The 11,957-nt window shown below is 59.5% G+C and overlaps 1 protein-coding gene across 1 annotated transcript; it reads right to left on the bottom strand.

The window, feature by feature from the left end:
* Positions 1-381: 381 nt before the first annotated feature.
* DSN1 (DSN1 component of MIS12 kinetochore complex) lies at positions 382-11,048 on the bottom strand. The gene is made up of 11 exons (XM_032094603.1): positions 10,872-11,048; positions 10,753-10,798; positions 10,201-10,458; positions 9,399-9,472; positions 8,975-9,047; positions 8,144-8,231; positions 7,586-7,645; positions 1,008-1,079; positions 767-914; positions 587-674; positions 382-494 (listed from the first exon to the last, which is right to left on the bottom strand). Exons 1-11 carry the CDS (start codon positions 11,031-11,033, stop codon positions 403-405), a joined length of 1,161 nt encoding a protein of 386 aa, XP_031950494.1. The 5' UTR covers positions 11,034-11,048; the 3' UTR covers positions 382-402.
* Between the last annotated feature and the right edge of the window lie 909 nt (positions 11,049-11,957).

Genomic DNA, 11,957 nt, shown 5'->3' with positions numbered 1-11,957 from the left:
AACCCCGCTGCGATTGGCTACTGGTTTTGATTGGCACGCAGACAAACCAATAGAACGCGAAAACCGCTCAAACCCGGAAGTTCGGGCGCGCCAAGGACCATGAGGGTCCCACCTCCACTCAGCCATAATCTGATTGGTTGATGCTGCTGATTGACAGAGATACGAGCCAATAAAAACCGAGAAGCCCCCAAATACAGAAATTTGGGACCCCAAAGCCCCGGGAATGAACCGGAAGAGTCCCACAGCCCCCGCCCCATCCGCACTGCGATTGGCTGAGGCCTCTGAGTGACACATGCAAGGGCCAATCAGAACCGAGCACCGCCCAAACCCGGAAGCACCGCTTCGAAAACAAAACCGGGAAGATTTTTGAGGGAAAACCGGGAGATTTTGGGATCCTTTTTATTATTCCCCCTCCGCCGGCAGCGCCTTTTGGGGCTTCCTCTCCAGCAGCCTCCGCACGGGGGATTCCTGCAGCTTCCGGAACGCCCTGGAGGCTGAAAAAAAGCAGAGAAAACCAAAAATTTTAAAATCCATCCATTCCCGATTTCCCCATTTTTGCCCCCAAATCCCCGCGATTCCCGCTCACCGAGCTGCTCCGAGAGACCCCTCAGGAAGCCGCTGCTCTCCTCGCCGAACCCCATCACCAACTTGGCCGCCTGCTGCACCTCCTCCACCTGGGGGTCCCAAAAATCCCCATCACACCCCCCCCCCAAAAATGCCCAGAAATCCCCAAATCCGGGCGTTTTCCCCCCAAAATAAAACTCACCAGGAGCCGCAGGGATTTCAGGAGCGGGCCCTGCTGGGCCAGGATTTGGCCGTAGTCGGGTTTGGAGCGCAGGATTTGGAGGATTTGGGGGCTGGGGGCGGCGGGGGGGGGCTGGGGGAGGCTCCCGGCTCGGAGCAGCTCCAGGTCCCTGCGGGGAAAGTGGCGGATTTGGGGGATTCCGGCCCAAAATCGGGGCGGTTTGGGGGGGTTTTTTCGGGGGGGGGGGGTTACGGATCCTCACCTGGAGGCCTCCTGGGAGCGGCGGCGGTGCCGCTGCAGGAGCAGCTCCCAGGCCTGGAGCTCCCGGGAGAAGCTGCGGGGACGGGGCGGTCAGGGGGGACCCCAAAATCCCCCAGGTGTGTCCGGGTGTGACCCCAAAATCCCCAGGTGTGACCCCAAACCCCCCGGGTGTGCCCCAGGTGTGACCCCAAAGCTCCAGGTGTGACCCCAAAATCCCCAGGTGTGACCCCAAAATCCCCCAGGTGTGACCCCAAAACCCCCGGGTGTGACCCCAAAATCCCCAGGTGTGACCCCAAAATCCCCCAGGTGTGACCCCAAAACCCCCGGGTGTGACCCCAAAATCCCCAGGTGTGACCCAAAAATCCCCAGGTGTGACCCCAAAACCCTCCAGGTGTGACCCCAAACCCCCCAGGTGTGACCCCAAACCCTCCCAGGTGTGACCCCAAAATCCCCAGGTGTGACCCCAAACCCCCAGGTGTGACCCCAAAATCCCCAGGTGTGACCCCAAACCCCCCGGGTGTGACCCCAAAACCCCCAGGTGTGACCCCAAACCCCCCAGGTGTGACCCCAAAATCCCCAGGTGTGACCCCAAAATCCCCGGGTGTGACCCCAAAATCCCCAGGTGTGACCCCAAACCCCCCAGGGTGTGACCCCAAAATCCCCAGGTGTGACCCCAAACCCCCCAGGTGTGACCCCAAAATCCCCCAGGTGTGACCCCAAACCCCCCAGGTGTGACCCCAAAATCCCCAGGTGTGACCCCAAACCCCCCAGGTGTGACCCCAAAATCCCCCAGGTGTGACCCCAAAGCTCCCAGGTGTGACCCCAAAATCCCCAGGTGTGACCCCAAAATCCCCCAGGTGTGACCCCAAACCCCCCAGGTGTGACCCCAAAATCCCCCAGGTGTGACCCCAAAATCCCCAGGTGTGACCCCAAACCCCCCAGGTGTGACCCCAAACCCCCCAGGTGTGACACCAAACCCCCCAGGTGTGACACCAAACCCCCCGGGTGTGACCCCAAAATCCCCCCAGGTGTGACCCCAAACCCCCCAGGTGTGACCCCAAACCCCCCCAGGTGTGACCCCAAAATCCCCCAGGTGTGACCCCAAACCCCCCAGGTGTGACCCCAAAATCCCCAGGTGTGACCCCAAAACCCCCGGGTGTGACCCCAAACCCTCGGGTGTGACCCCAAAACCCCCAGGTGTGACCCCAAACCCCCCGGGTGTGACCCCAAAACCCCCAGGTGTGACCCCAAACCCCCCGGGTGTGACCCCAAACCCCCCAGGTGTGACCCCAAAATCCCCCAGGTGTGACCCCAAACCCCCCAGGTGTGACCCCAAAAATCCCCAGGTGTGACCCCAAACCCCCCAGGTGTGACCCCAAAATCCCCAGGTGTGACCCCAAAATCCCCAGGTGTGACCCCAAACCCCCCAGGTGTGACCCCAAAACCCCCCAGGTGTGATCCCAAAACCCTCCAGGTGTGACCCCAAACCCCCCAGGTGTGACCCCCAAAACCCCCCAGGTGTGACCCCAAACCCCCCAGGTGTGACCCCAAACCCCCCCAGGTGTGACCCCAAACCCCCCGGGTGTGACCCCAAAACCCCCAGGTGTGACCCCAAAACCGCCGGGTGTGACCCCAAACCCCCCAGGTGTGACCCCAAAATCCCCCAGGTGTGACCCCAAACCCCCCGGGTGTGACCCCAAAATCCCCAGGTGTGACCCCAAACCCCCCAGGTGTGACCCCAAAATCCCCCAGGTGTGACCCCAAAACCCCCGGGTGTGACCCCAAACCCCCCAGGTGTGACCCCAAACCCCCCAGGTGTGACCCCAAAACCCCCCAGGTGTGACCCCAAACCCCCCGGGTGTGACCCCAAACCCCCCAGGTGTGACCCCAAACCCCCCAGGTGTGACACCAAAACCCCCGGGTGTGACCCCAAAATCCTCCAGGTGTGACCCCAAACCCCCCAGGTGTGACCCCAAACCCTCGGGTGTGACCCCAAAATCCCCCAGGTGTGACCCCAAAACCCCCGGGTGTGACCCCAAACCCCCCAGGTGTGACCCCAAAATCCCCAGGTGTGACCCCAAACCCCCCCAGGTGTGACCCCAAAACCCCCGGGTGTGACCCCAAAATCCCCAGGTGTGACCCCAAAATCCCCGGGTATGACCCCAAAATCCCCGGGTGTGACCCCAAAACCCCCAGGTGTGACCCCAAACCCCCCAGGTGTGACCCCAAAATCCCCGGGTGTGACCCCAAAATCCCCAGGTGTGACCCCAAACCCCCCAGGTGTGACCCCAAAACCCCCGGGTGTGACCCCAAACCCCCCAGGTGTGACCCCAAAATCCCCAGGTGTGACCCCAAACCCCCCCAGGTGTGACCCCAAAACCCCCGGGTGTGACCCCAAAATCCCCAGGTGTGACCCCAAACCCCCCAGGTGTGACCCCAAAATCCCCGGGTGTGACCCCAAAACCCCCCAGGTGTGACCCCAAAGCCCCCGGGTGTGACCCCAAAATCCCCAGGTGTGACCCCAAAACCCCCAGGTGTGACCCCAAATCCCTCCAGGTGTGACCCCAAACCCCCCAGGTGTGACCCCAAATCCCTCCAGGTGTGACCCCAAACCCCCCGGGTGTGACCCCAAATCCCCCAGGTGTGACCCCAAAATCCCCAGGTGTGACCCCAAACCCCCCCAGGTGTGACCCCAAACCCCCCAGGTGTGACCCCAAATCCCCCAGGTGTGACCCCAAAATCCCCAGGTGTGACCCCAAAACCCCCCAGGTGTGACCCCAAACCCCCCAGGTGTGACCCCAAAACCCCCCAGGTGTGACCCCAAAACCCCCAGGTGTGACCCCAAAGCCCCCAGGTGTGACCCCAAACCCCCCGGGTGTGACCCCAAAATCCCCCAGGTGTGACCCCAAACCCCCCAGGTGTGACCCCAAAATCCCCCAGGTGTGACCCCAAACCCCCCCAGGTGTGACCCCAAACTCCCCAGGTGTGACCCCAAAACCCCCAGGTGTGACCCCAAAACCCCCAGGTGTGACCCCAAACCCCCCAGGTGTGACCCCAAAGCTCCAGGTGTGACCCCAAACCCCCGGGTGTGACCCCAAAATCCCCAGGTGTGACCCCAAAACCCCCCAGGTGTGACCCCAAAGCCCCCGGGTGTGACCCCAAAGCCCCCGGGTGTGACCCCAAAATCCCCAGGTGTGACCCCAAACCCCCCAGGTGTGACCCAAAACCCCCCAGGTGTGACCCCAAAATCCCCAGGTGTGACCCCAAAATCCCCCAGGTGTGACCCCAAAACCCCCCAGGTGTGACCCCAAACCCCCCAGGTGTGACCCCAAAACCCTCCAGGTGTGACCCCAAACCCCCCAGGTGTGACCCCAAAATCCCCAGGTGTGACCCCAAACCCCCCCAGGTGTGACCCCAAACCCCCCAGGTGTGACCCCAAAACCCCCCAGGTGTGACCCCAAAATCCCCAGGTGTGACCCCAAAACCCCTGGGTGTGACCCCAAAACCCCCAGGTGTGACCCCAAAATCCCCAGGTGTGACCCCAAAACCCCCCAGGTGTGACCCCAAAGCTCCCAGGTGTGACCCCAAACCCCCCAGGTGTGACCCCAAACCCCCCAGGTGTGACCCCAAAACCCCCGGGTGTGACCCCAAAGCTCCAGGTGTGACCCCAAAACCCCCGGGTGTGACCCCAAAGCTCCAGGTGTGACCCCAAACCCCCCAGGTGTGACCCCAAACCCCCCGGGTGTGACCCCAAACCCCCCGGGTGTGACCCCAAAATCCCCAGGTGTGACCCCAAAGCTCCAGGTGTGACCCCAAACCCCCGGGTGTGACCCCAAAATCCCCAGGTGTGACCCCAAAACCCCCCAGGTGTGACCCCAAAACCCCCGGGTGTGACCCCAAAACCCCCCAGGTGTGACCCCAAAATCCCCAGGTGTGACCCCAAACCCCCCAGGTGTGACCCCAAAATCCCCAGGTGTGACCCCAAACCCCCGGGTGTGACCCCAAAATCCCCAGGTGTGACCCCAAACCCCCCCAGGTGTGACCCCAAAATCCCCAGGTGTGACCCCAAAACCCCCGGGTGTGACCCCAAAATCCCCAGGTGTGACCCCAAACCCCCGGGTGTGACCCCAAAATCCCCAGGTGTGACCCCAAAACCCCCCAGGTGTGACCCCAAAATCCCCAGGTGTGACCCCAAAACCCCCCAGGTGTGACCCCAAAACCCTCCAGGTGTGACCCCAAACCCCCCATGTGTGACCCCAAAACCCCCCAGGTGTGACCCCAAAATCCCCAGGTGTGACCCCAAAACCCCCCAGGTGTGACCCCAAAATCCCCGGGTGTGACCCCAAACCCCCCATGTGTGACCCCAAAACCCCCCGGGTGTGACCCCAAAATCCCCAGGTGTGACCCCAAAACCCCCCAGGTGTGACCCCAAAATCCCCGGGTGTGACCCCAAACCCCCCAGGTGTGACCCCAAAATCCCCGGGTGTGACCCCAAACCCCCCAGGTGTGACCCCAAAATCCCCAGGTGTGACCCCAAAACCCCCCGGGTGTGACCCCAAAATCCCCAGGTGTGACCCCAAAACCCCCCGGGTGTGACCCCAAAATCCCCAGGTGTGACCCCAAACCCCCCAGGTGTGACCCCAAAATCCCCAGGTGTGACCCCAAAACCCCCGGGTGTGACCCCAAACCCCCCCAGGTGTGACCCCAAAATCCCCAGGTGTGACCCCAAAATCCCCAGGTGTGACCCCAAATCCCCCAGGTGTGACCCCAAATCCCCAGGTGTGACCCCAAAACCCTCCAGGTGTGACCCCAAACCCCCCAGGTGTGACCCCAAAACCCCCCAGGTGTGACCCCAAACCCCCCAGGTGTGACCCCAAAACCCTCCAGGTGTGACCCCCAAAATCCCCAGGTGTGACCCCAAACCCCCCAGGTGTGACCCCAAAACCCTCCAGGTGTGACCCCCAAAATCCCCAGGTGTGACCCCAAAACCCCCCAGGTGTGACCCCAAAACTCTCCAGGTGTGACCCCAAAATCCCCAGGTGTGACCCCAAAGCTCCAGGTGTGACCCCAAACCCCCCCAGGTGTGACCCCAAAGCTCCAGGTGTGACCCCAAACCCCCCAGGTGTGACCCCAAAATCCCCAGGTGTGACCCCAAACCCCCCAGGTGTGACCCCAAAACCCCCAGGTGTGACCCCAAAACCCCCCAGGTGTGACCCCAAAACCCCCCAGGTGTGACCCCAAACCCTCCCAGGTGTGACCCCAAACCCCCCAGGTGTGACCCCAAAATCCCCAGGTGTGACCCCAAAACCCTCCAGGTGTGACCCCAAAATCCCCAGGTGTGACCCCAAATCCCTCCAGGTGTGACCCCAAACCCCTCAGGTGTGACCCCAAAATCCCCAGGTGTGACCCCAAAACCCCCCAGGTGTGACCCCAAAATCCCCAGGTGTGACCCCAAAATCCCCCAGCTGTGACCCCAAAACCCCCAGGTGTGACCCCAAACCCCCCAGGTGTGACCCCAAACCCCCGGGTGTGACCCCAAAATCCCCAGGTGTGACCCCAAAGCCCCCAGGTGTGACCCCAAAATCCCCCAGGTGTGACCCCAAAGCTCCAGGTGTGACCCCAAAACCCCCGGGTGTGACCCCAAAGCCCCCAGGTGTGACCCCAAAATCCCCCAGGTGTGACCCCAAAAACCCCCGGGTGTGACCCCAAAACCCCCGGGTGTGACCCCAAACCCCCCAGGTGTGACCCCAAAACCCCCGGGTGTGACCCCAAACCCCCCAGGTGTGACCCCAAAACCCCCGGGTGTGACCCCAAAACCCTCCAGGTGTGACCCCAAAATCCCCAGGTGTGACCCCAAACCCCCCAGGTGTGACCCCAAAACCCCCGGGTGTGACCCCAAAGCCCCCAGGTGTGACCCCAGGGTGTCCCAGCTGTCCCCAGGGTGTCCCCAGGCTGCCCCAGGTGTGACCCCAAATGTCCCCAGGTGTCCCCAAAGTGTCCCCAAGGTGCCCCAAATGTCCCCAGGTATCCCCAAGGTGTCCCCAAAGTGTCCCCAGGGGTGTCCCCAAGGTGTCCCAAATGTCCCCAGGGTGTCCCAGGGTGTCCCAGATGTCCCCAGGTATCCCCAAGGTGTCCCAGGGTGTCCCAAATGTCCCCAAGGTGTCCCAAATGTCCCCAAGGTGTCCCCAGGGGTGTCCCCAGGGTGTCCCCAAATGTCCCCAAAGTGTCCCCAAAGTGCCCCAAATGTCCCCAGGGTGTCCCAGGGGTGTCCCAGGGGTCCCCAAAGTGTCCCCAAAGTGTCCCCAAAGTGCCCCAAATGTCCCCAGGGTGTCCCAGGGGTGTCCCAGGTGTCCCCAAAGTGTCCCCAAGGTGCCCCCAAAGTGTCCCCAAGGTGCCCCCAAAGTGACCCCAAAGTGTCCCCAAGGTGCCCCAGATGTCCCCAGGTATCCCCAAGGTGTCCCCAAGGTGTCCCAAATGTCCCCAGGGTGTCCCAAATGTCCCCAAGGTGTCCCCAAGGTGTCCCAGGGTGTCCCCAGGGTGTCCCAGGGGTGTCCCCAAGGTGTCCCCAGGTGTCCCCACCTGGCCATCAGCTGCTTCACCTGGGCCACGTTTCCCTCCAGGGCCGGGTCCAGGGGGTCCCTGCGGGGAAGGGACCCAAAATCAGCCCCAAATCCCCCAAGGGCGGGGCGAGGTTTGGGAAATGACCCAAAATCCTGGGAATTGACCCAAAATCCTGGGAATTTTGGGACATTTCCAGGGCTGGGGCAGCTCCTGAAAATCCTAAAATTCACCCCAAATCTTGGAATTGACTCAAAATCCTGGAATTCACTCCAAATCCTGGGAATTTTGGGACATTTCTAGGGCTGGGGCAGCTCCTGAAAATCCTAAAATTCACCCAAAATCCTGGGAATTCACCCAAAATCCCGGGAATTTTGGGACATTTCCAGGACCAGAGCAGCTCCTGAAAATCCTAAACTTCACCCCAAATCCTGGAATTGACCCAAAATCCTGGGAATTTTGGGACATTTTGGACATTTCCAGCTGCTGAAAATGTCTTTTTTTGGCGTTTCCATGGATTTCAGCCCCTGCCAGGCTGGAGAAGTCCCGTTTTCGGGGGATTTTGCCCCAAATTCTCACCCTGGGGGCAGCTCCAGGCAGCTCCCGAGGGTCCCGTCCTGGAGCAGCCTCTGGAGCAGCCGCTGGAATTCCTCGGAGCCCACCCGGACTGGGGGGAAAAAGGGGAAAAAAGGGGAAAAAATGGGATTAAAAACCACACCTGGAATCCCTCAGGAGCTGCTCTGATCCTCCCCGGTGTTCATTATTGATTAATTATCGATTAATTATCGGTTATTGCTAATTAATCCCATTTTTTCCCTCCCCACCCCACGGAATTTGGGGATCAGCACTTCCATTTGTGGTCATTTCCTGCTTTTTTTAACCAAATTCCCGAATTTTTGGGGACTCAGGATTATCCAGGAACCTCCTCAGGACCATTTTTGATCCTCCCCCAATTAATTATTGACTAATTATTAACTACTAATTATTATTATTAATCCATTCCAGTGTTTTCTCATCTTCCTGCCTTTTTTTAACCAAATTCCTGAATTTTTGGGGACTCAGGATTATCCAGAAACCCCCTCAGAACCATTTTTGATTCTTCCCCTATTAATTCTTAATTATTAACTATTAATTATTATTAATCCATTCCAGTGTTTTCTCATCTTCCTGCTTTTTTTTTAAACCAAATTCCTGAATTTTTGGGGACTCAGGATTATCCAGGAACCCCCTCAGAACCATTTCTGACCCCCCCCCCAATTCATTATCAGTTAATTATTAGCAATTAATTCCACCTTTTTTACCCAAATTCCCACATTTTTGGGGTCCCCACCCCTTTTAGGAGTTGGAAAATTGGGATTTTGAGGGAAAAAAGCCCCAAATTTGGGGAATTTGGGAGGCCCCAATCCCCACCTTTGGCAGCGAAAGCCTCGGGGTCGAATCCTTCGGATTCCTCCAGGATCTGCTGCAACTTCCGGGCGGAAAACTGAGGGAAAAACGGGGAGAAATGGGAAAAAATGGGATTTAGCCAACAAAAATTGGGGAAATGCGCTTTTATCCCAATTTTCTGAGGGCTTTCACAGAGCCTGGGAAGGAAAAAGGAGCCCAAATTCCCCTTTTTTTGTGTGTTTGGGGTGGCAGGGAAAGGAATCCAAGGAATTTCCGGGGGGAAAATTCCAGGATTTTGGTTAACTTCAATGTTTTCAGGAGCTGGAGTTGTCCAAAATTCCCGGGATTTTGGGTGAATTCCCAGGATTTTGGGTGAATTTTAGGATTTTCAGGAGCTGCCCCAGCCCTGGAAATGCCCAAAAATTCCCAGGATTTGGGGTGAATTTACCTGGAAGCTGGAGAGGAGGAGGGAGGAGAGGCGCTGGATTTCGGGAAGCTCCAGGCTGATGGATTGGCTCAGTTCTGGAAAAATTGGTTAAAAACGGTCAAATTCCCAAAAAAACCCGGCTGGAATTCCCCCAGAAGCTGCTGGGGGGAGGGCAGGGTGTGGAAAATCAGGGAAAAGGGGGAAAAAAAGGGGAAAAGAGAGAGAAAAAGTCAAATTTAAGGGGGAAAAGGGAAAAAGGAAGGGGAGAAATGAAACTTAAGGGCAAAATTGGGAAAAAGGAAGAGGAAAAGTCACATTTAAGGATCAAGAATGGGGGGAAAAATAGGGAAAAAAATCCCTTTAAGGGTCAAGAACGGGGAAGGATGGGAAAAAGAGGAAAAGTCCCATTTAAGGGTGGGAAAAGTGGGAAAAGAAGGAGGAAAAGTCACACTTGAGGGTGGAAAATGGGGGAAGAATGGGAAAAAGAGAGAGGAAAAGTCCCATTTAAGGAACAAGAACAGGAAAAAGGAAAAGTCACATTTAAGGATCGAGAGGAGGAAAAATGGGAAAAAGAGAGAGGAAAAGTCACATTTAAGGATCGAGAACATGAAAAAGGAAGAGGAAAAGTCACATTTAAGGGTCAGAAGTGGAGGCACAAAGAAAGGTGGAAGCTGCAAAACCCTTATTGACAGAAGGCTCAGTGCAGCACCTCCAACGATCCTCAAGCCCCTGGCCGCTTCCAGGAGGGTCTTTAATTAAAGCCGAGCCCATTAAGCCCTAATGAAGCCCTAATGAAGCCCTAATGAAGCCCCAAAGCACGAACCGGTCACTTCGTGGTGCACGGGGGGCAGCGATTTGCGGCGGGATCGCCTCCCCTTGAGGCTGGAGCGGCGCCAGGAGCGGCGCTTGCCCTGAGGGGTGGCGACAATCGGGGACAAACTGAAGGAACTCAGCGGCTGCTCCTTCCTGGGGCTGCTCGGGGCTCTTTTTTTCCTGCTGGAGGAGCCGGGCGTTCCCTTTTTGTTGGCGGGAGGCTTCGGAAAGGGCTCAGCATCCGCTGCCTTCTCCGCCGAGTGCGGATCTGAGGGGAAAAGAGGTGAAATCAGCACCGTAAAGGGGAAAGGGAGAGCCCGTGATGCCGGAGGTGAACTTCCCACTCGGGGTTTCCTGGTTTTTATGAGGGGAAGGGGTTTTCCCAAGGATTTCAGAGCGCTAAGCGTGGTTTTTATGATTTTATTTTTAACCGGGAAGAACAGGAGCGCTGAGGGTGGAGCAGCACTGAGGGGTCCCGAGGGGATCTCAACCTCGCAACCCCCAAATCACCCATCCAACCCCTCCCTACACCGAGACCGGCGATTCCCTTCCCTGCCCTTACCTGGCGCGCCCCCTCCGGTCCCAGGGCTGGGTCCGCCGGCGCATCGCTGCGGGGAAAAACCGTTACGGGGCTGGAAGCGCGGCCGCCCCGCGGCTCCTCCGGCCGGCTCCGGCGCTCACCTCGTCCTCCTGTGGCCCGGCCGAGCCCCGCGGGGACGGGACAGCGGCCGGGCCGGGGCAGCCGCCGGGTCCCGCCGGTGCCTCCGCCATGGCGGTTTCCCGCCGCTCGCCTGCCCTCAGCCTCTTGCGCATGCGCGGAGTCCGCTCCGGCTTCGCCGCCATCACGGCGCAGGCACGGGGCGGTGCCTGCCCTCACAGAGGGCGCATGCGCAGAGGGCAAAAGGCGCCGACCCGGCCTTAGGGCGCACGCGCAGAGCCCGCTCCGCTCTTCCCGCCCCTCACGATGTTCCCGCCCCTCACGATGTTCCCGCCCTTTCCCACCCCTCACGGCTTTCCCGCCCTTTTCTCGCCCCTCACGATGTTCCCGCCCTTGTCTTGCCCCTCATGAGATTCCCGCCCTTTTCTCTCCCCTCACGATGTTCCCGCCCTTTCCTGCCCCTCGCGATGTTTCCGCCCTTTCCTGCCCCTCACGATGTTCCCGCCCTTTTCTCGCCCCTCACGGCGTTCCCGCCCTTTTCTCGTCCCTCACGGCGTTCCCGCCCTTTCCCACCCCTCACGGCGTTCCCGCCTTTTTCTTGTCCCTCACGATGTTCCCGCCCTTTTCTCGCCCCTCATGATGTTCCCGCCCTTTCCCCGCCCCTCATGGCGTTCCCGCCCTTTTCTCGCCCCTCACGATGTTCCCGCCCTTGTCTTGCCCCTCATGACATTCCCGCCCTTTTCTCTCCCCTCACGATGTTTCCGCCCTTTTCTCGTCCCTCACGGCGTTCCCGCCCTTTCCCACCCCTCACAGCGTTCCCGCCCTTTCCCTGCCCCTCACGGCGTTCCCGCCCTTTCCCACCCCTCACAGCGTTCCCGCCCTTTCCCTGCCCCTCACGGCGTTCCCGCCCTTTTCTCTCCCCTCACGATGTTCCCGCCCTTTTCTCGCCCCTCACGGCGTTCCCGCCCTTTTCTCGCCCCTCACGATGTTCCCGCCCTTTCCTGCCCCTCGCGATGTTCCCGCCCTTTTCTCTCCCCCATGATGTTCCCGCCCTTTTCTCGCCCCTCACGGCGTTCCCGCCCTTTTCTCGCCCCTCATGACGTTCCCGC

The sequence above is a fragment of the Corvus moneduloides genome, chromosome 32 (assembly GCF_009650955.1).
Source record: "Corvus moneduloides isolate bCorMon1 chromosome 32, bCorMon1.pri, whole genome shotgun sequence".
Lineage (NCBI taxonomy): Eukaryota > Metazoa > Chordata > Aves > Passeriformes > Corvidae > Corvus > Corvus moneduloides.
Note: the sequence above shows the minus strand (reverse complement) of the source record. Positions and strands in the feature narration are given on the sequence as shown.

What these genes read in the sequence shown, in the direction of transcription:
- DSN1 (XM_032094603.1), bottom strand. Translation starts at nt 11,033, where the DNA reads ATGGCGGCGAAGCCGGAGCGGACTCCGCGCATGCGCAAGAGGCTGAGG. An exon ending in TGCCTGGAGCTGCCCCCAGG is followed by an intron (nt 7,646 to 8,143) that starts GTGAGAATTTGG and finishes CCTTCCCCGCAG; the next exon opens with GGACCCCCTGGACCCGGCCC. An exon ending in GTGAAGCAGCTGATGGCCAG is followed by an intron (nt 1,080 to 7,585) that starts GTGGGGACACCT and finishes CCGTCCCCGCAG; the next exon opens with CTTCTCCCGGGAGCTCCAGG.